This window comes from Hyperoodon ampullatus, assembly GCF_949752795.1.
Source record: "Hyperoodon ampullatus genome assembly, chromosome: 13".
NCBI classification, from domain to species: domain Eukaryota; kingdom Metazoa; phylum Chordata; class Mammalia; order Artiodactyla; family Ziphiidae; genus Hyperoodon; species Hyperoodon ampullatus.
Window position 1 is genome coordinate 49,068,889 of NC_136926.1, and position 24,094 is coordinate 49,092,982.

Genomic DNA, 24,094 nt, shown 5'->3' on the forward strand with positions numbered 1-24,094 from the left:
TTTATGTTGCCAAAGTGCCCTGGTGGCTGTGAAAAACAGAAATACTGCCGTAAATACAGAAAACATTAACTGGTCACTGAGGGGATCCAATTTACAACCCATAGAGACAACTCACACAGCTCACTGACACTGGCACTGTTGGGTTTGTGATAGGGCATTCTGCTCTGCTCCCCCAACACAGGAGCGAAACTCATCTTAAATATGCAATTAAATATTCTACAAGTTTCTCTAGTCAGTGGTTATTACTCACTCCTACTCTATTTCACTCTGACCTATAGAATTTCCATGATGTGTTCAGGTAGCCTTTAGGAAGCAACAGAACTTGTTATGAATTTTCAGTGAAAAATTACTTTTGGGGGATTAACATGTGATATTTAACTTTTTATTAAAGTGATCCAGTTTATGTTAAAAGACTTCTGTTCCCTATTTTTATTCTAACCTAAAACTGCTCTGCCTATTAATATTTCTATAGCTTGAATTATAACTTGCAGAAGTAAGTTATTCTCAGCTTAAGTTTGATTCGTAGGTTTGGATTTCAAACAAGAAGAAAAGGTAATATGTTTAGATTTGTTTTCAGCGTATATATTTTTTTCCATCTGTCACAAATGTCAATGACTTGTGCACAAGCATGGAATATATCAGGAGTTATTTATTCTCTTTTGTTCATAGTAGATAATATTAGTAGATATCAATTTGAAGAGTACCAATGATATATTTACTTTGGAACATCACTGTCATCTAACTATGAAATATAGCAAAATGTTGTTTTACAAAGGAAAAGGGAAAGTGCTACTCAAAACAAAAAAGTAACTACTTAGAAGGAACCAAAAGCTATGACTATTTCAAATATGAAGAATTTTCAATGAAATCAATAATCCTATGCAAGCAGTGAAGACAGAACAAAAGACTGGACAAGAAGTCAGCTGAATATATATGCATTAGCTTCATCAATATTGTTACACACTAATCAGAAAGTGAAGAACCTGGTAAGTTTTAAAAAGAAAGTTGCTGTAGCCGAAGGAGTTCGATTGTGTCCTTCTCTAAACAATAGTCTCTAGTTTTTTTGGCGGGGAGCATTTCACAGGCTCAGGATCATATAGGATTCTGTCTTATGATCAGTGGCCTCCAGTTAGGTTTCCAGTAGAGATGAATTAGATATAAGCAGAGTTTATTATGTAATATTGAATTATTTTCTAGTTTACTAAACAAATGATGGAAATACATACAGTTACTAACATCAAGTATTACAAACTAAAAAAATATTCTTTCAAGAAGCAGAGTGGTCATCATTCAGGTTTACTTAACCTGCTCACAGTTATGTAATGAAATCAGGTCGCTGTGGTGTTACTTACTGCCTCTTGTAACTAGCTGCACTCAAGTGAGACAGAATAGAAAGGTTGATTTGCATCTATACCAGACCACAAAGACCGAAGCAGAGAGCTGGACACAGTCTTTACTTCCTGAAGTAAGACAACAGCAACCTTGTAAAGATACCCACCAAATCTCCTGGGCTAAATATGCAGGATGTGTGACTCCCTAGCCCCCTCCTCCCTAGGAAGGTGCACTGCAGCTTGAAGAAATCATCTGAAAGGGGGCTGAGAAAAAGTGATGTGCTCATCCTCCATCACAATTACTGCAGGGAAGGGGAGAGTGGGAAATACAAAAGGAAATTTGAAAGGATGAACGAGCAGAGAAAACCCCAATCTCTTCCAGAGTAAGGAGTGTGACAGGAAAAGTCTTGCTTAAAAGAACAAATATGTAAAGAACCTTCCATGACAAATGAGGGAATGGAGAAAAGAGATAAGGGTGAAAGGGATAAGTGTACATTGTGAGTACAATTCAAGCAATCTTTGAATCTTTGCAAACTTTAAAAAAAAGCATCCCCAAATATTATACTCCAGAATATGTTATCTCTTCTACTATCTGGTTTATATTAGCTATAGTATTAAACCACAGTCTTTGGGGAAATAAATCACCTCCTTTAGAAATTAAAAAAACAAAAACAAAAATAAAAAACAACTTTTGAAAATAATAAGGCCAAAAGTGGAAAGTTGTCACAAAGGGAGATCACAGTAAACAAATACAGGAAAGGCTCATTATAAATTTTTCCAACAAAGAGAAATTAAGATACATTTAGTACAAGGATAAGCTCTAAATTGGTAACCACTTAATTTAAGGAAATCTTAAATACCCTCAAGAAGAAGAGAGAGAAGTGAGAGGGCCTTATATTGTGAATTTTAAGGAAGAAATTATAGAAATTATCATCTTAAAATATCTATGGATCAGTAGTTCCCAACTTTATTTTCCTGCCCTGATGGTTCACCAGAATAACTACCCTTGGACAGAGAAAGTAAGTAGAGTCTAAAATAATAAAGCCATAACCACTAGCCAACAACAAAAATAATAACAATAACAACAACAAAATCCAGGTTTATAGCGTTCATTTTTGATCTTCCACAATGATTCCATCTTTCATCTATTCAGTCAGGCCTCTAATAAGAATTTATTGATTGCTTAATATATGTCAAGCACTATACTAAGTTCAAGATAAATACGTATGTTGTAGTTGATAAGGTCTGTTTCCAACTGCTTAGTACTCTCACGTTCATATGTACACAATACAACTTGGTTTGTCATTCAAAATGTTTAGAATTACGTATCACCATATGTTTCTAATAGGAAATTATCTTCATTTTCAATCCAAAGAGTTACTTTAGACAAAGTGAAAGAGTAAACATACATTTTTTGCGGGCTATTTAATCCTAAATGGCAACTTACTTTCATTCACTTAATTTCTCTTAATTTCAACCTAGTTGTCATATATGGTGACAGCCAATCCTAGACCACCTCTTCTGTTGGTAGTCCAGATGTAGATAAACACACTGACCACAGCATGTGTGTTAGCAATCTGAGAAAGTATTTTCTCACCTGTGTAGTGACTGAAAGAAACATTGTTGAAGATTTTATTTTTTAATGGCAATGTTCTAATTCTGCTTAAAAAATAAAACAGAAACATAAGAGTGGAGATTAAAGTCTACTGGTCCATATGTTGCTTCATCAGTAGAAAACCTCTCCCTGAGTTTCCCTGCTTAGCTTCACTTTGGGGTTTTGAGATTATTTTTTTCTTTTTACAAACTCTCAAGAGGGAAAGTTAATCTACTTCATCTATGAAGGAGAAAAATTGCTCAGAGCTGAATATTTGAAACTTCTGCTGGACTATGTTATTTTCAACTTTGTTAAATTGGAAACTGTTCCCCAGAACCCCTTTCCCTGCATAACTTCATGTTACAAGTGACCAAAAGAAGAATGGGTGACAGATTTGGGAAGGTGGAGGTGAAGCCCTGGCTGTAACTTTTAGAAGGCTATTGCAGCCAGATACAGTGATGGGAACAGACAGCGATGGGCAGACACAGCTTGTCATTACTCCCCACTGCTCCACATCCAGTTTATCTTCACTAGCAGCCTCCCCTATCAACAGAAGGTTACTCTCCTCCCGTATGAAGAACCCAATGACCTCTCTTAATATCCACGCCTTTCACAGGAATGCTGACCTCCTAAGTCCCACCCCCAACACACCTCATTGCTTCTAGACTTACAATCAGACGCAAGTTCTGGGATGGCTCAGGGGTCAGAAACAAAGTGTGACCTTGTGACCTGTATGTACCACATACATCAAAAGAATTGCAAGATTTTTACCAATTTGCATGAACAAAAGTCTGGGGAATACATATATATAATATACATTCATATATATGTATATTATATATATGAAATATATATATATGTGAATGTATTCTAAAGGTGTTTGATCAGAATGTAAGAAAATAAGGTTGGATTGGGCCAAATCTATTCATATGATTGCATTAAGGAAAGGTTTTGAATTCAAAGTGTTAGCTTCATCAGGTGGAGAAAACTATTTGCTTGGTGGGCCATGTGGGGCGTTTGGGAGGAGCTTAAGTCATGAGGGTGAGATCCTCAGGAATGGGATTAGTGCCTTCTAAAAAGAGGCTCCAGGGAGACCCCGAGTCCCTTCCTTCCAGGTGAAGTTAAAAATGAGAAGTCTGGGACTCGGACGAGAGGTCTCACCTTGATCTTGGACTTCCAGCCTCCAGAACTGTGAGAAATAAATTTTTATTCTTTAGAAAGCTACTCAGTCTGTGGCATTTTGTTATAGCAGCATGGAGGAACTAAGACAAGAGCTTTCCTGAATTCCGTGAGCTTCTAGCAAATCACTGAACCTGCTGGTGGTTGTGGGGACCCCCTGAATTTGTAGCTAGCTGGTTTGAAGTAAGAGTGGTCCTGAGGACCCTCAAACTTGTGGCTGATGTATGAAGAGAGGGCAGTCTGTGGGGCCTGTGCCCTCTGACTGTGCAGTTTTTTTCCTAACTCCTGGTATTAAAGGTAAATGCCACCACGTGCCAAGATGTCACAAGCCAAGCATACAAACGTTAGAAGTGCCAACTATGGTACTATATTTACTTACCTCATCACTCCTCATAATATCCCCTCCCCAATATACACAACCTGCCTGTCTCCCATCACACAGATGGTGGGTATGGCGTTGCAACAAGAATGAGCTGAAATTGGAAGAGACTCTTGTTCTGTATGTCTGAGTAAAGAGTTCCTGGTGACCATAAGCCTCATTTACTAATGGACATTTTAGAAAGCCTTGATACATTGCTAGTATTCTGCCTACTTTTTAACTTCAGAAGGACACTTAATTATCAAGTTACTGTAAACCCAATTGTGCTTTCATTTCCCTTGACTGATCCTAGTACCCAAAGAACAATGGCCACTGTAAGGCCACCAGGACTGGTGACAAGCAGTAATGATATCCTAACTGCTTTACTATTTACTGAGGGCTTTCAATGTACTTGGGGAGGGGTACCAGAAAGGGCACCCATTTTAATCCCAGATGTGCAAATTAAAAGCTGAGGGACTATGAGAAAGTTTGGTTTAATGTCTCTAAGTTTAAGTTCCCCAACTACAAGGAGGAAATTTGAAAAATAAAACCTTTTCTGGGTAGTATAGTCATTTTCACAATATTGATTCTTCCAATCCGGGAGCATGGTATACCTCTCCCTCTGTTTATGCCATCTTTGATTTCTTTCATCAGTGTCTTAGTTTTCTGAGTACAGGTCTTTAGCCTCCTTAGGTAGGTTTATTCCTAGGTATTTTATTGTTTTTGCTGCGATGTTAAATGAGATTGCTTCTTTAATTTCTCTTTCTGATCTTTTGTTGTAAGTGTATAGGAATGCAAGAGATTTCTGTGCATTAATTTTGTATCCTGCAACCTTACCAAATTCATTGGTTAGTTCTAGTAGTTTTCTGGTGGCATTTTAAAGATTTTCTATGTATAGTGTCATGTCATCTGCAAACAGTGACTATACAACCCAAAGCAATCTACTCTTAGTAAATGAAAACAGTTTCCTGGCTGTGCTGGGGCACTTTAGGATAAGATCTATGCTTATGACCATTATAATACTGTAGATATCTCATTTATGCAACATTAAATTCATTTTTTTTCTGAAATCAGGATGAGGTGAACTTCCTGAAGGTAACAACTCAACTAAAATCCATAAAATTTAAAAGAAGATGGACAGGACAATTGGAGGTTCTTTTAATTATATGTATAACCAAAATAAAAGTAACACCATGTTATGCTATTCAGCACTGCTTAGCTCTTTTATAAGTGATATCTTTTTAAAATTTTTGATTACAGATTCTGATATATAAGTATGTATTTATAATAACATAAAATACAATGTAATTTTGTTGATGCCTTTATTAATGGTATAGGTGAAGCAAAACCATATAAAGTCTTGGTGTTCTCAGTAATTCACTTTCTGTTTTTGAAACATTTTTTGATAAGTAGAGGAAAGTTGCCAATATTTAGAAGTTGTATATTAAGACTCTCTTCATTTGATTCTGCCTCTGGTTAACAAAACCTATTAAAATGCTGCCGTGATTCTCTCTCCTTTATGAGGTTGGTATGCTTCTCAGAGTTAAGATCTGTGCTTTATTTGAATAATCCTCAGACTCTAGAATAGTGTATTTTATGTAGTAGGAACTCAATATTTACCGACTACTGAACTAAATCATTATTCCAGTCTAAACGTTTCCAATGTGAACTTTGGAAGTACTATTCATTGTCACACAAGTTCCTATCACATTTCATTCTCATTACACAATTCTGGAAACAAGTGTTCACATTAACTAAATCTGGGTCTGAATGAAAGAATGTTAATTTCTCAAGGCCCCACATACTAGAGGGTCTAGTTTCAGTTAGAATAATTCTAGCTCTCCATTATTACTTCCATACCATTATTCCTCCATGCTTATGTGAAAATACTCCTTGTTTTCAATTTTACATTGAGTAAAGAATATAATCCTCTACCTTCTCTAACCCTATTTCACTGTCATTTAATGATTTGCTGGTCATTTTCCCACACTAAGAGAAGACTCTGGCCCATGGGACTCAACCTTCTCTTCTGTCTATCCCTTGTTCTCCCATCATTCTGTTTTACATTGATATCTATCTGGATGACCTATCCAACATTTTAATCTTAGAGTTTATGGACTTACTCAAATCTAGTTAACTTCAATTCCATATCCCATTAAAAATTCATACCCATGGACACCCTTCTGACTTTGCATCATGTAGAATGGTACCATGGCTGGAGTTTTAAACTCTGATACTTTCTTTTCTGACTACAGTCTCTGAGCCTTTTGCTTCCTCTATTCTTGCTACCTTTTCCATATCCAAAATCACTCAACCCAAGATTCAAGATTCATTTTCTTCTCAATCTTCCCTGTATTATTAAAGATTTCCTGAAGTTTCTGATGCAATATATATGCTTATAGTTTTCACAATAATATCGCCAATGAAACTCTTGTTCCTTCGGTTCCAGATTCTTATATGCACTTGGGCACTGGACTCCAAGTAGCTCCTCCAAATGTATCTCAAACTTGATTGAATCCAGTTTCAAACCTATTCTTCAGTCCATACTCTACATTTTTTTTAAAGATGTTGGTACCACTAACCATTCTGTTGTTAGTCAAAAACTTGATATATATTTGGATAATTTTTCTCACTATCTGGCCAAATAACCATCAAGTTCTCTCTATATTAACCTAAAAAACAAATCGGAAATTCACCTTTTCGTCTTGCTAGAACCATATCACTTCACCAATGAATTCTTAGTTGGTACCACTGTATCCAAATCCTTCATTCCTCTCCAACTGATTACATGTGATCAATGATTGCCAACCACTGATATATGTCATGGAATACAAAGAAAAAGCAATATTCACCTCACCACACTGGGACAAGGCTCTTTGATGACAGAGTCTTCAGAGCCTAGTCTCAGCCACTTCAGGCCCTTCCCAACTCTAACTGCTGATGGGAATCAATGTCTCAGTCCACCTGTGGCCCATTAGCCCCATAATGATGTGCCACAACAGACCAGTGGAAGTCTCTGCTAATTTTAGTGGGATTTTCCTCAGGTGCTATGGTAGCTTTGTTACTCTTTGATCAATTATTTACCAAACATAAATACACTACCTCAAATTCCCTAAATGTCTGCTCATTTTTGATGCTGATATGCCTTTCCTCCTATTGTTTTCACTACTTCAAGTATTCTTTCCTTGGCTAACTTGCTCCCACCCTCCAAGACTTAGTTCTGTTATTATCATAGCAAGCTTTCTCAGATTTCCTTCAAGGTCTTCTTCGTGGGTTCCAGAGAATTCTGTGCTTAATTCAAGAAAAGCAGTTGTTGCACCTTATTTTAACTTACTTGTATCTATTTCTTCACCACTGCTCAGTGAAGCTAAATGAGAGCAGGTGTTACTCTATATTTACCATGTTCAGAATCTCACCCAGATTCTGACTCTCAAGACATGACTTCAAAATGAATAATAAATGGATGGATGAATGAATGAATGAATGAATAGCAATATTCTCTGTTCTTGCCAAAGTAAACTGAAATACAAATCTCACTCTTTCACTGATTCTTTTAGGAGTCACATCACTTCATTTGGACTTCAATTCAGCAAATACTGAATTCTTATTCTGTCCTAGACATTGTGATGGACTCTGGAAGTACTCACATGAGTGAGGCATCATTCTCTTCCTCAAATGCATCACAAATTGGAATGGGAACCAAATATTTAAGCAAAAATGCATTATATGACATATAATACAATCTCTCCTTCAATCTTGTCTCTTTCCCCTTTGCTGGCAAACTTACCTGGGATCTGAAATTTGCCAACAAATAAATAGAAATACATAAGTTCCTTTATTACCAAAGCTCTTGAAAGAGTATTCTAAAGCTGACTTCTCTAATTTCTTTCAGTATTCTGGCTACTTTCACCTTTATATTTAATCTTCTGGCCTTATCAATCTACTGATACCACTCTTTCTACCACTGATGCTCTCCTAATGGCCAAATTAAGAACGTGTGACTCAACACTTTGGCAATGTTTGGCACTGTTGATCCCTGTGGAGGTGAAATTCAGACCTCTTGACTGAGGCTAGTGTCTTTGGGCTGGAAGACAGGCTCTGTGAGCATGGGATACAAACTTCTGAGGAGTGGGCTCTAGTTGGCCTTCAGAGCCGCAGACAGCAATGAGAAAGAAGGAAACAACTTGCTCACCCAGGTTCTATCTTCAGATACTCTCTAACACTTCTCTTCAAAGTTTTCATAAGCTCCCTTGTCTTTAATCATCAACACAGGAGCTGACTCACCAATCTTCTCCATTTCAACTCCTTCTCCAGTTTCCACTTACATAGTCTCTTCTTGTCCAAAACAGATCATCTTCTCAGCAAGCCAATCATCAAAAGTTATTTTTACCATAAATGTTACCATATTTTTTTCAAGTCAACCAATATTGTACCACCTCCTATAAATTCTGGTTCTTTTATTTGCATATCACATCCATTTTGACATCAGTCTTCCGGTTCTATCAGTGTCTCATCACTTCCCTGATGACAAACACACTTTTTTGGTAACAAATATCTGCAACTTGTGCTTTCATTTCATTTCATGTCATGTCATCCTACAAAATGCTGTCGAATTGGTCTTGCTACAGCCTATCTCTGAGCACACTGCACTCCATGAAAATTCTTCACGTCTCTCACTGCTTTACAAATTAAGTGTAAACTTTTCAACTGGCTCTTTGTGATATATCCCACACCTATATTTTCAGTTTTATCTCTCATTGTTTACCTGCATTAGTCATATAAGAACGCATTTAGATGGAAATTTGAAACAGTAATATAATTAAATTAGAATGTCTCCACATTATATTATTAAAAGCAATAAAATAAAACCACAACCATCAATATACCAAAAAAGTAATAATGACAAAAGTAGAAAGGCAGCGTCAACATGGAAAGCATTAAGCAAGATGATAGAAGCAAGAATCAATAAAACTATCATATAAATTAATTAAATTACTAAATCTGAATAGACTGAAAAAGCAAAATCATCCTAAATATTGCTCTATAAAGGTTACAAATGCACATCTAAAAAATAAGCCATAATAGTTGATAATAAAATGCAAAATTAGATTAGTCTAACAAGAAGAGCAGGGATTGATAATATTAACTTTAGAATAATACACAGGAGAGAATTATGATTATGTAAAAAAAATATTATGACCAAACTGATCATTTAACAGCTATTCTATACATTAGATCCTCAGAACTTATTGATCTTATAACTGAAGGCTTGTATACTTTGACCTGCTATATATACAAATATATAAAGTAAAACCCACAAATTAATTCATGTAGAAAATTTCAACATACTACCAATAGACTGCAACATTCAAGTAGACTGAAATATAGGAACCTTTATGTCATGAAAAGTATAATTAGTTTGAACTGAACATTTCATCCATTTATTTGCTCACACATTATCTATGGAGCAAAAGCTGCATTGATCATATTTGATAACCCCGTACAAATTAAACAAAAACTATTTAACAGAAATTTATTTTTCTCTTGCTTTACTGAAGTATAATTGATAAAATTATATACATTTAAAATGTACAATGTTATGATCTGATATATGTATATTGTGAAACGATTGCTACAATCAGGTTAACTAACACATCAGTCACCTCATAGCTATCTTTTTGTGTGTGTGTATGATAAGAATTCTTAAGATCTACTGTCCCAATAAATTCCAAGTATAGAGTGGTAATTATAGTCACCATTCTATACATTAGATCCTCAGAACTTATTGATCTTATAACTGAAGGCTTGTATCCTTTGACTAGCATCTCCCCCATTTCACCCACCCCCTTAACTCTGCTAACCATCATTCTACTGTACTCTGTTCCTATGAGTTCAACTTTTCTATTTTTTAATATCCCACAAATAGTAAGATCATATAGTATTTAACTTTCTCTGTCTGGCTTATTTCACTTAGCAGAGTGTCCTCTAAGCTTATCCACCTTGTTGCAAATGGCAAGATTTCCTTCTTTCTCATTTACTTCTCAAATTTTCTTTATCCATTCATCCATTAACAGACACTTAGGCTGTTTCCTCAACTTGGTTACTGTTGAGGAAATAATAATGCTACCATGAACATGGGAGTGCAGATATCTCTTCAAAATACTAATTTTGTTTCCTTCTAATATATACGGAGAAGTGGGATTTCTGTATATTTCTACTTTTAATTTTCTGAGGAATCTCCATGCTGTTTCCAATAATGGCTATGCCAATTTAGACAACCACCAACAGTGTACAACGGTTCCCTTTTTTCTACGACCTGGCCAAAACTTATTTCTTGCATTTTTGATAAAAGCCATTCTGACAGATGTGAGGTGATATCCCAGTGTGGTTTTGATTTGCATTGCCCTGATTAGTGATGTTGAATACTTTTACCTTTTCATTTATCTACTGGCCATTTGTATGTATTCTTTGGAAAAATGTCTTTTCAGGTCCTCCACCATTTTGAGGGGGTGTGAAGTAGAAAAGGACAGCTTTATTACTGTGCCAGGCAAAGGGGAACACAGCGGGCTCCTGCCCCGAAAAACTGTGTGTGCCACCCCCAGAGGATCTGATGAGGGTTTTCTAACAATCGTTCAAGGGTGGGGTCTCTGACAAGATTAGGGTGTGTGTGGGGGGCCTGCACTCCTTTAATCTCCTCTCAGGTGGTTGATCTCCTCATCTTGATGAGCTTCTCTGGTCCCTTTAATCTTGCCTCAGCCTCCACCCATTGTTAACTGGATTATTTCTGTTATTTTGTTACTGAGTTGTATGAGTTACTTATATTTTGGCTATTAACCCCTTATCAGATATATGGTTTGCAAATATTTTCTCCCATTTGGTAGGCTGCCTTTTCAATGTATTGATTATTTCATTTGCTGTGCAGAAGCTTTTTAGTTTGATGCAGTCCTACTTTTTAACTTTTGCATTTGTTTCATATGCTTATGGTATTATATGCAAAAAAATTGTTCCCAAGAACAGTGTCAAAGAGATTTTTTTCCTATGTTTATTTTCCAGGAGTTTAATAGCTTCAAGTCTCATATTTAGGACGTTAATTCATTTCAAGTTAATTTTTTTGAGTGGTGTAAAATAGGGGTCCAGTTTCATTCTTTTCTATGTGGCTATCAGAGACTATTTTATTTCTTCCTTTCCTGTTTGGATGATTTTTCTTTTCCCTTCATAATTGCTCTGGCTAGGACTTCCAGTACTGTGTTGAACAGAAGTGATGTGAACATCCTTGCCTTCTTCTTGACCTTAGAGGAAAAGCTGAAAGCTTTAGATGATGAAGAATGATGTTAGCTGTGGGCCTGTCAGCTTTTACTATGTTGAGGTACATTCCTTCTACACCTAACTGGTTTTTTAAAATTATGAATGGATGTTGAATTTTGTCAAATGCTTTTTCTCCATCTGTTGAGATAATTATATAATATTTACCCTTCATTCTGTTAATGTGTTGTATTGCATTTATTCATTTATTGATCTGTGTATGTTGAACTAGCCTTGCATCCCAGGGATAAATATGACTTGGTTATGTGTTTGGTCCTTTTAATGTGCTGTTAAATTGGGTTTGCTAGCATTTTGTTGAGGATTTTTGCACATGTGTTTACTAAGGATATTGGCCTGTAGATTTTTTTCTTGTAGTGTCCTTGTCTGGCTTTGGTATCAGGGTAATGCTGGCTTCATGAAATGAGTTTGGAAGTGTTCCCTCTTCTTCAATTTTTTTGGAAAAGTTTGAGAAGCATTGGTATTAATTCTGAAATATTTGGTTGGACTCACCAGTAAAGATCCTGGGGTTTTCTTTGTTGGGGAGGTTTTGATTATTAATTGAATCTCCTTACTAGTAATCGATCTGTTCAGATTTCCTATTTCTTCACAGTTCAGTCTTGGTAGGTTATATATTTCTAGAAATGTATTCATTCTTCAAGGTTATCCAATTTGTTGACACATAATATTTCACAGTAATCTCTTATAATTCTTTGTATTTCTGTGGTATCAGTTGTAATGGTTCCTTTTATTTTTTATTTTTTCTTAGTCTAACTAAACTCTTGTTTATCTTTTCAAAAAAAGTTTTTAGTGTCATTGATGTTTTCTATTGTTTTCTAGCCTCTATTTCATTTACTTCTGCTATTATGTCTGTTATTTTCTTCCTTCTGCTAATTTTGGGTTCAGTTTGTTCTTCTTTTTCTGGTTCCTTGAAGTATGAAGTTAGGTTGGTTGAAAGATCTTTCTTTTACCTTGTAGACATTTACTACTATAAACTTCCCACTTAAGACTGCTTTTACTGCATCCCATAAATTTGGTATATTATGTTTCCATTTTTGTTTCAAGATATTTTTTATTTCCCATTTGATTTATTCTTTGACTTTGGTTTAGAGTATGTTAAGTTCTACATATTTGTGAATTTTCTAGTTTCCTCTTGTTGTTAATTTCCAGCTTCATACAACTGTGTTTGGAAAAGATACTTGGTATAATTTCAGCCTTTAAAAATGTGTTATGACTTGTTTTATGACCTAATTTATGATCTATTCCAGAGTATGTGCTGTGTTTGCTTAAGAAGACTGTGTCATCTGTTGCTGTTTGATGTAATGTTCTATACATGTCTGTTTTGGCTTAAAGTGTAGTTCAAGTCTAATGTTTCATTATTGATTTTTTGTCTAAATAATTTACCCATTGTTGAAAGTGAGGTATTAAAGTCCCCTAGTATCACTGTATTGTTGTCTATTTCTCCCTTTATGTCTGTTAGTATATTTGCTCAATATGTTTAGGTGCTTTGATATTAGATGCATATATATATTTACAATTGTTATATCCCTTTGATGAACTGCCCCCTTTATTATTATGTAATGACCTGTTTACAGGTAAGTAAAACTCTTGTTACATTTTTACTTAAAGTCTACTTGGTCTTATACAAGTAGAGCTACCCCTGCTCTTTGGTTTACATTTGCATGGAATATTTTTTTTAAAATTCTCTTCCCATTCAGTCTGTGTGTGTTCAAATGTGAAATGAATCTCTTGTAGACAGCATATAATTGGGTCTTGTTCTTTATCCTTTCTTTTAATAAACTTTCTGCCCCTTTCTCCCTTTCCTGCCGGACTCCAATAATGCATAGCTTGTTTCTCTTGATGGTACCTCGTATTTCAAGCTTCTTAAGCTTTCTTTATTCTCTGTCATTCTTTTTCTTTGTTCCTTTCTGACTGAATAATTTCAAATGACCTGTCTTCTACTTCACAGATTCTTTCTTTTGCTTAATCAAGTCTGCTGCTGATGCTCTGTTGCTTTTTTTTCACTCACTGTATTCTTCAGTTTCAGATTATCTATCTTTTTTTTCTTACAATTGATATCTCTGTTAAACTTCTCATTTCATTTGTGTATTATTTGCCTGATTTCATTGGACTGTCCTTCTGTGCTTTCTTGTAGCTCACTGACCCTATTCAAAACAACTGTATTAAATTCTGTTTCAGGCAAATTGTAAATCTCCATTTCTTTGGGGTAGGTTACTGGAAAATTATTGTGTTCCTTTACTAGTGTCATGTTTCCTTAATTTTTAATGTTCCTTGAAGGCTTTTGTTGCTCTATTTACATTTGAAAAAAATAGTCACCTCTTCTAGTCTTTACTGACTTGCTTAGGGAGAGAGATAACTTCATTTGTTAGCCCAGCAAAGGATGCCGTGACTTTCTCAGACCTTTTCTATGGATATATCTGCTCCACACTTCTTGTTTCCTCTTGGAGTGGAATTCTTTTATCTTCTTTGAGTGCATCTGAAAGGCATGGATTGGGGTCTCCTGTTTGCATGTTCAGCCCTGAGCCCACTTCATGTGTATGCAGTGAGTACTGGAATTCTTAAGATTGTATGCTTTAAGTCTGCAAAGCCAGCTGAGTGCTGACAGCTTCCTATTTGCTTTTCCTAGGCAATGCTAAATACTCAAGTTTGTGTGCTTTCTCTCAATCCCACGGAGTTGGGCTGGCTTTCTGTGCATGCTCAATAGCCATCTGCAAAGGTTCACATTTACTGCCCATGGGGGAAGTGTCTGTGAGTGAGGTGCTCACAGCATTAGGGATGCCCATGGACCAGTAGGAAGTGTCCACTGGTAAAGCATCCCCAGGTCTAATGGGCAGGATCCATGATGGAATCTATATAGTTGGATACACGTCCCTGCGATGTGTTACAAGCACTGCCTGTTGTGTACCTGTCTCTCCCTGCCCCTCAGTCATGCTGCTCACATCAGTATTCTGGACGGGGTGAGAAAGAAGTGGGCCTCCTGGCTGCATCCTACAGCCAAGAAGTTAAGCACATTGGGGAAGCTAAGCACTCACTAATATGCCCTCACTTTCCCCCCAGTGAGAGCAATCTCAGAAGTTGCAGGCTAAAGGGGTCTCCTTCGGCACTGAGCTATGCCACCTTGGGGGAGAGGTGACATAGGCAAAATGAAACTCTTCCTTTACCCTGTCCAATTCACCCTATCTCAGAATTTTTCGCTCGATGTTGTGCCAGAAATGCTCCCCTGGACTCTGGACTTCTACAAAGGTACTCTTGCCCATTAGTGACTGTCAAAATTGGTTTCTTTGAGGAAAGACAGTAGAAAATTCCTATTACACTATCTTGCTGGCATCCCTCCTTAACATAAATTTAAACAATACCCACTACCCTCTGCTCCCAACCTGTGGAAATAAAAAAATCTTATAAATAATTATTTTATTTATTTATTGCCTTTTTTTCCCCCTCAAAAAGTCTCAAGGAAGTTAAATTTCCTAATTTGTGACTAAGTCAATGTGCAAGTAAAAACATTAAATGAGAATGCTACATATTAAAGTTGTATTCAGAGAATACATGAATATTATGAGTGAAAAACAAAAAAGTATTCAACTCAAGTTGCTAAAAAATAGAAACAGAAATAGAAAATAAAATTATGAAAATCAATCAAATGGAATGATAAAGAAAGAAGCTGAAATTAATGAACTAAAAACAAAAATAATGTATCTTTATAAATAAATGAAAATTTGGAGTTTGTGGAAAAAACAACCAGAAGGCAAAAAATTAAGACTAATCAAGGAAAAGGAAAAATAAGAGGCTAATACATGAGAAAATTATAACTACAGAAGCAGAAAAGATGAAACTATTGCTATTTCATACAACTTAATGATAAATTTGAAAATCTCATTAAAATGACCTTTTCTAGAAAAAATAAATTTAAAATACTGACACAAAAACTAGAAAATATTAATTATGTAAAAACCAAAGAAGATATAGAATAAATTTTGAAATGTTTTTCTTCACAAAAGAATCAAGCTCAGATAACATCTTTTGGGAGGCAATTCACCATGATGTTTATACATTTCTGTGACAGCTTTTATCTGGAACTATCTTTTCAAAATTTACTGCATAGACAATGTAATGCCTTCCTCTGGGGCAAAGGCTGGGCAAGTTTGCTAGATCACTTATAAAATTGGGGTTTTTCTACATTCCAGGTTCATTAGCTGTGATAAAAACCCCCGTGTATGGAGCATCTGCCTGGACCACGTTCACGTTACTCCCATGAGACTTGGAGCCAAGGGGAACCTACAAACATGAAGCTCACACAGCCATGTGTACTGAGTAATAGTCCTCTGTCTCTCACTCAGGAGTTTCAAGTCTTCTGTCCGCTCTTGTAAAGCAGTGGCAGCTAACTTGTTAGCTTGTAAGTAAGGTAAAATCTCTGACTTTTCACATATCTTAATAGTACCATGGGAGAATTTCTCTAACTTTCAAGGAACTGAAATGCCTCATGCTCTTTAGCATAGAAAAAAAGAACAAAAGCTTATTATTTCATTTTTAAAACTCCAAGAAATTTCTGATACCAATATCTTGAATGAAGTACAAAACAGAAGAACTGTAGACCAATAGATGTTCACCATTAAATGATTGGAAATTGAATCCAGTAATGCATTACAATTTTAATAAAGCATTATCAAGTAAGGTATACTTAACAATGAAATTTGATATTTGGAAACATACTTACTTTAATTGATCAAAAGAGAAAATCACATATTTATGATATTATACTGCAGTAGGAGAAGGCATTTCAGAAGTGGCAGACACACTAGGAAATTAATGTTACTTGGAAAAATCATAATTCCAAAGTGTGATCATAGCGTATTATCACAACTATGTAGAAAAAAATACCAATATACAGAAAAACTGAAATGGACTATAACCAAGTAGTTGTAATAGATGCCTCTAGATAGTTGGGGAAAAAAAGCTGAAAACGTAGTTGATTGCCAGTTCAAACAATAAAAATTCTATTTAAACTTTATATATAGTGCTTTAACCCATAGTATTAGCAGTAATTCATGAAAATATCTGTAAGACGTAACATGATGTTAGAGAGAGATGCAGAAAGAAGGGAAGTTTCTTCCTTGTTTAATGAATCATGCTCTAAGCAAACATTCAAAATATATTAAATTTTTATTTGGGAATGACTCATATCCATGCTACATTTTTCTTTATATTCTAGTGTTGCCCTCTCTTGATTTCTAACTCCTTATGATCATTGCAGGACTGGGTGGGTTTGTGCAAAAACCTGAAGGGTCTCAGAGACAAAATTAGTACTGTTTTGCTACCAGTCCTCAAATCAAAATGTTCATTCCTCAAAGAGCTGTAGATTTGAACAAGTTGCTTTAAAAAAGCAATACGATGAACCTAATGAATGTTACTGCATGTGAATAATTAATGTTTAATCCTATCAGAATTAGTTTTAAAAGAGTTATTAATTATGCAAAATACATTCTTAAGTTTTAAAAATTTCATGCTATATGAAAATCTTCTGGTGGTAAGAAAATCATCAAGGCAAACTATTCTTGCCTAGGAGATTCATTGGTCAGTCTTCTAAATGTTTCCAATGAAAATGCATTCATTTCCCACTATTAAGAACAAAGAATACATGTTTTTTATTTATAATAATACCTAATATAGCAAGTCAGTGAGCCAGGAACACAATTTATTGCTTGTAATTTGAATGTTGTCACTATATTCAAGTCTGTTTTTCACATCTTCCATTTTCACGCTGATTACATTTTTAAATTGAGGCTAGGGTTTTGGTCATCCAATATTAAGTGCCCCCAAAACAGCAGTACTCATAAACTAGTCACGTGAATGAAGAAATGATGAGTGGCCAATAGGAGAATAATTTTTTTAATTGTGTAATCTTTAAAATGATCTCAGATTAAATGTTTCTGATTTTTACTATGTCTGTATCTGGCTGTCCAATAAATTAGTGAATCACTGCCTCTATATTAAGCTAAGAATTTATCACATGAAAGAGTCAAGAAATGATTCAATAGCCAAACTTGAAATAGCAATAGACAAGGGAAGAGGTAATTCCTGAGAGTGGGAAATATGAAGCAAAATAAAAACTAATAAACAATACAAAGTATTGGGAGACTGTCTCTGCTAGATCTCAATCTGGAAATTGCTTGTGTCTGCCACAGATTCACTGTATCAGTAGTTCACTGTACCCCTCTCATATCATACCCTAAGTTATAGGGAGGAGAGCAAGACTACAGAAAGAACACTAGAGAAAGGCACTGATGTAGAAAAGGCAAGTGGGACTTCTGAGGATGGCTCATGATAGATTAAAATGCTTTAAACTTCAGTTTTGTTTGGACCTTCCCAGAAGCAAAGAGGGAGATTAGTAGCTAGAGCCATAGTACTCTAATGAACATGCAATACAGAAATTTTAATCTTAAGCAATTTGCATTTGCAAATTATAGGCAATTAGTAAAAACTGAATGACATTCAAGAAATCTATCATTTAAAGATATCTCATATGGAACTGCTTACTGAAAAAGACTGAATTTAACTCTAGCACCACACTGTCTACTCTCTGACATTTATGTATATTTTTCTTAAAGTATTTTATTAGCTGTTCGTATTTCTAATTCTATGGTGTGCTTTCTCGCATCCTCAATTAATTCCATTGTGTCTTTTATAAAGTTTTTTAATAAGCAATTTCTTTAGATGATCCATAATTGTGATCAATTCTTTTGTCCAGCAGGGACAACCCAGATTAATAACACCACATTTATAATGATGCCTAATAATCCTTGTTTCTTTCTGGGGATGCTTTACATTATATACATATTTACAATTTTTTATCTCATCCAATTTCTAAACAGGGATGAGAATAGGTTTTCCATGATGAATTTCATTGTCTTTCCACTCTTTCACATCAAGAACTGATCATAATCATAGATAGTGTCACTAATGATGAGCTATATCAATCTCTAAACTTTTCATGTTCTATCTCTACTCTGCTGATCATGTAAGGTGAATGCACAACAAAGACCTATCCAAGACAATTTCATATAAATTAAAAGGTTATTTCAAAAGCATTATTGAGATATTTAGCAGAATCCTTAATTGTAGGAAAGCAACAGACAATTTAACCATTTTCACCTAGACAGAAGAGAATAGATGGCAAATTTCTTATGTTATTATCAAGGACAGAGGATGAGAGAGAGAGAGAGAGATTCAGCTTCTGCGTACAGCACGAATATTTGCTAAAGTATCAGTCTGATGCAGTATGGAAAGAATCTCTGAAATGCTACTGCTTTTAGCCACTATCATGCATGTGGACAGAAAAATTACACCCAAAAAAGCATACATTCATCCATTTAATCATTCATTCAGTCATTGAATGAATTTTTATTGAGACCCTCCCTGTGCCAGGCATAGTTCTGAGCTTTTAGGATACCGAGAGGAATGTGGCAGAAAATTTCCTGTCCTCATAAAGAATACATTATTACAGCAGGATTAGTCAGACAGCAAAGAAGTAAAAACGAATGAACAAAGCAAGTTCAGATAGAGATTGGTGCTAAGAAAAAAACCCGAGACTATGTGATGTGTTCGAATGGCTGGGTGTAGGTACACTTTGGGATGGGAAAACAGAGACAGCTTCGGGATGAAAAGAAATACAGCTCTCAATTACTGAGAGGCTAGTTATACAGGATTTTTTCCCTTCATCTCTCTCCTGATGACCATATTTTGTCATTTCACTAATTATTATGGTTCCATTAAAGTGTTGAAATGCCACTCAGTAAATGATTCCTGAAATCCCACTGTGTCCTCAGCACCAGTACAATTGGAAAATGTGGTAGAGTTCAAACAAATAATTCCACTGCTGTGATAAAATATGAGGTGGGGAATGATGCTTAACTCAGTAAGTAACTTAAAGCTTCTTGTTTTGAGAGCTGCATTTGACTTTAAGCTTCCCCAGTCCATCAAACCTCCAGGAACTCCTCCAAGAGGAGGCAACATTTGTTGCCACTAGATGGCACCAGTTAATTTCATATTTTTAAGACAAAACCCACAAAAACCCAACATACATTTTTCTATGTAAAAGCCACATTTAACAGGGAAAACTGTTACTTGGCACTATTATTAATAAAAGTATTGTTCTTTTATTAATAATTTTCTTATAGGAGGGATCACAGCAATAGCATTATAGATGGTATGTTCATTCACTCACATACATGTCTATTCGATGTATATTTGTTCCAAATAATCTTTTTGAAAATGTATTAGCAATGTCTTTGAAATGTTAAAGGGAGAAAAGGGAATTGAATTTATTGAATACATATCATAACTGAATATATAAATATCAGGATCAAAAATATCTGATAAAAGTATATTATGATAATACATATAATTTTTAAAGTTTTGCAGGAAATAGTTTTAATAAAATGCAGTAGAGTTGTTTATTTTTTTATTATTTTTACTTTATTTTAATTTTTTAATTGAAGTATAGCTGATTTACAATGTTGTTAGTTTCAGGTGTATAGCAAAGTGATTCAGATATATGTATATATATCTATGTATGTATATATATTTTTTCAGATTCTTTTTCCTTACAGGTTATTACAAAATATTGGGTATAGTTCCCTGTGCTATACAGTAGGTCCTTGTTGGTTATCTATGTTAATAGTAGTGTGTATATGTTAATCTCAAACTCCTAATTTATCTCCCCCCCCTTTCCCCTTTGGTAACCATAAGTTTGTTTTCTATGCCATACTCTTTAGAATTTTAAATTTCATATCAAAACAACATTCTGAAGTATTTTGAATTAATTTTATACTTTCTGTAACTTTCTTGCTAATTTGTTTCCATCATTCCTAGGGATTGTTTATTTTTGAGAAGTAATTTCTGTTGCATCTCAAGTAATAGTAATATTTATAAATATATTTTCAAAAACCATGGTATTTATTATGTCAATTAAATGTAACAAACACTCTTATGAAATGTAAAATGGGATGTGAATCACTTAGCTAAATGTATATGATTTAGTCATATATCAAAAAATGTAATATGTATAGCTTTATAAAACTTAATAAAACTTCAGATCTAAAAAGACACACTTTACCATATGATCTCCTTGTTTCTGACTAGTTACTGTTCAATTAAAACATATGCAAGTATAAAATATCCTCATTTTTTAAAAAGAAGTGGCTGGTAAACATTCAAATTATATTTATTCAGAAACAAAACTATTTTCACATTTCCTGTTAAAAATATAAAAATGGCTCTGAATAACCTGCCATCAGTAGACTTTGAAATAAAAGTACAGTGAAAAATGAGAGTGCACATAAAATGCACTGAAAAGAATGCATACAGCATTCATATGCTGTATGAATATAATTACTTATAGGAAATGTTAAAAAAATGAAACGTTGCATGTTTATTACGCTAACATATTTATTTAAAAAATCTAAACATCTTTGCTACTTCAGTATGAAAAATGAGTGCCTCAAACTAGCTGTTAATTTGACTATCACTATATTTCCTTCATTCTAAAACAGTCCCAAAATAATACTCACCTTAACATTTGATAGAGTTCTTTGCCTCATGGTAAAGAGTGTTCTGTGTCTCTGTTCTTCCTCATAGATTCTCTCTTCACAGGCTTTTTTCTCATTTATGAGATGATCAAACAGAGCTTGTGCATGTTCCTTTTTCTCTCTCATGGCTATAAACTGTTCCCTATGACAAAAGAAAGAATTGCATTTGCCATTAATCAATTCACATTTAATTTTCTAATGTGCATTTATGATACATTTTAAAATACCCAATATTGAAAAATCTTAGAACTGAATGACTATGCAAAAATTCCCTAGTCCTTTTCATAGGCCTGTCTCCATGAGCTACATCTAAATGATCCAGGTGGAAGACAACCTCTGGAGATTTACTGGATTCTCTTGGCTGCCTACCCAGTGTGCCTCTGTTTTGTTGTCATTCCAGAAGAACTCCCCCTCCATGCAGCATATAACTACAAGGGTATATTCTGATTAGATTAAGCCAACCAGCAAGAGGCTTATTATTCACCACTAAATATATATATTAAGACAGTGCAATAAGATGAAAGGCAAGAGCCAAATTCCATGTAGAAGGGGCTCAATTCACTAAATGTGAACAAGGAGTCCTGTTTTCAAATTTGCTCACAACAGCCATAGTGCAGAGAAAGAAACAAAAATGAGTACCATGTGCTGAGCTACTGAATCAACAAACCCTGCAGCGTACCCTACCTAGAGGCCTCCTGTTACATAAGATAACACGTTTCACTATTGTTTAAGCTGGTGTTTGAATGTGTGTGTGTGTGTATGTGTGTGCCCTCGCGTGTGTATATGTGCCCTTGTGTATTCTGTCATTTGCAACTAAGTACATCCTGACACAGAGGTATAATTATTTTTATGATGAAATCAGTAGTTATATTAGGGACTATACTAGTAGAAAAAGCATCAAAGAGTGGTTAAAACAATACTGCAAAAATAAATACGCTTTAGAAATAACTGCCAGACTTGATCAGTAACCCAGAATCTAGAATAAGCAGAGCTGCAAAAGCTCAGCACAGTCTTATGTTACCCACATTCGTTTTCATCTCTACTGGTATGGAAAATTGAATCATTTGCACAGTTAGTTATAAAGGCAGCAGGACTAAAATTTTTTGGGGGCTAAAATGTTAATGTGCTTTGAATATAATATCTCATTTAATACAACCACCACCCTATGAAAGAATAATTATTTCAGCAATCTAACAGATGAAAAAGCTAAACTTTGGTATTATTAGCTTGCATAAACTGATTAGTAAATGACAGAACCAGAATTCAAATCCAGTTCCGACTACCTCTATTTGATTCAGCAGCTCAACACAAAGTACTCATTTTTTCCTCTCTCTCTACTATGGTTGTTATCAGGAAATTTGAAAACATGACTCTAGTCATATCTTTTAGATGGGTGTCTCTCCTTTAAAATGGAATAAAGTCCTTCCCTTTCATCTGTCTTGCCAGTTTTTTCCACTTCATCACTCGTACTAACAACATCCATAATTCTTACGAGATGTCCTATGTAAGCATTCACTAATATCAACATTGACACTAGGTGAAAGTATCAGTAGATTATTCCTAGTACAGTTAATCTTCAGTAATCTTCCGTTCCAGTCCTAGTTTAGGGAGTCAATTAATCTCCAAGATTTACAAGCAGATCATGCAGCTCAATAACAAAAAAAGAAACAACCCAATCCAAAAAAGGGCAGAAGGCCTAAATAGACATTTCTCCAAAGATATACAGATTGCCAACAAACACATGAAAGGATGCTCAACATCATTAATCATTAGAGAAATGCAAATCAAAACTGCAATGAGATATCATCTCACACCGGTCAGAATGACCATCATCAAAAAATCTAGAAACAGTAAATGCTGGAGAAGGTGTGGAGAAAAGGGAACACTCTTGCACTGCTGGTGGGAATGTGAATTGGTGCAGCCACTATGGAGAACAGTATGGAGGTTCCTTAAAAAACTACAAATAGAACGACCATATGACCCAGCTATCCCACTACTGGGCATATACCCTGAGAAAACCATAATTCAAAAAGAGTCATGTACAAAAATGTTCATTGCAGCTCTATTTACAATAGCCAGGACATGGAAGCAACCTATGTGTCCATCATCGGATGAATGGATAAAGAAGATGTGGCACATATATACAATGGAATATTAGCCATAAAAAGAAACGAAATTGAGTTATTTGTAGTGAGCTGGATGGACCTAGAGTCTGTCGTACAGAGTGAAGTAAGTCAGAAAGAGAAAGACAAATACCGTATGCTAACACATATATATGGAATCTAAGGAAAAAAATGTCATGAAGAACCTAGGGGTAAGATGGGAATAAAGACACAGACCTACTAGAGAATGGACTTGAGGATATGGGGAGGGGGAAGGGTAAGCTGTGACAAAGTGAGAGAGTGGCATGGACATATATACACTACCAAATGTAAAATAGATAGCTAGTGGGAAGCCGCCGCATAGCACAGGGAGATCAGCTCTGTGCTTTGTGACCACCTAGAGGGGTGGGAGAGGGATGGAGGGTGGGAGGGAGCGAGACGCAAGAGGGAAGAGATATGGGAACATATGTATATGTATAACTGATTCACTTTGTTATAAAGCAGAAACTACCACACCATTGTAAAGCAATTATACTCCAATAAAGATGTAAAAAAAACAAAAACAAAACAAAGAGCACACACTTTGGAACAGGACAAACCTAAGCTGGAGTAGCTCTACCACTAAT

At 35.2% G+C, this 24,094-nt stretch overlaps 1 protein-coding gene across 1 annotated transcript in view; it reads right to left on the minus strand.

Annotated features, from left to right (window-relative positions):
- The window catches only part of CCDC178 (coiled-coil domain containing 178), a gene marked incomplete at both ends in the record, with an annotated part of 388,897 nt that overhangs the window by 240,295 nt on the left and 124,508 nt on the right, over positions 1-24,094 (minus strand). The window contains one exon of the mRNA XM_079718176.1: positions 21,349-21,508. Coding sequence (XP_079574302.1) covers positions 21,349-21,508 — 160 coding nt within the window. The remainder of the gene's footprint in view (positions 1-21,348; positions 21,509-24,094) is intronic.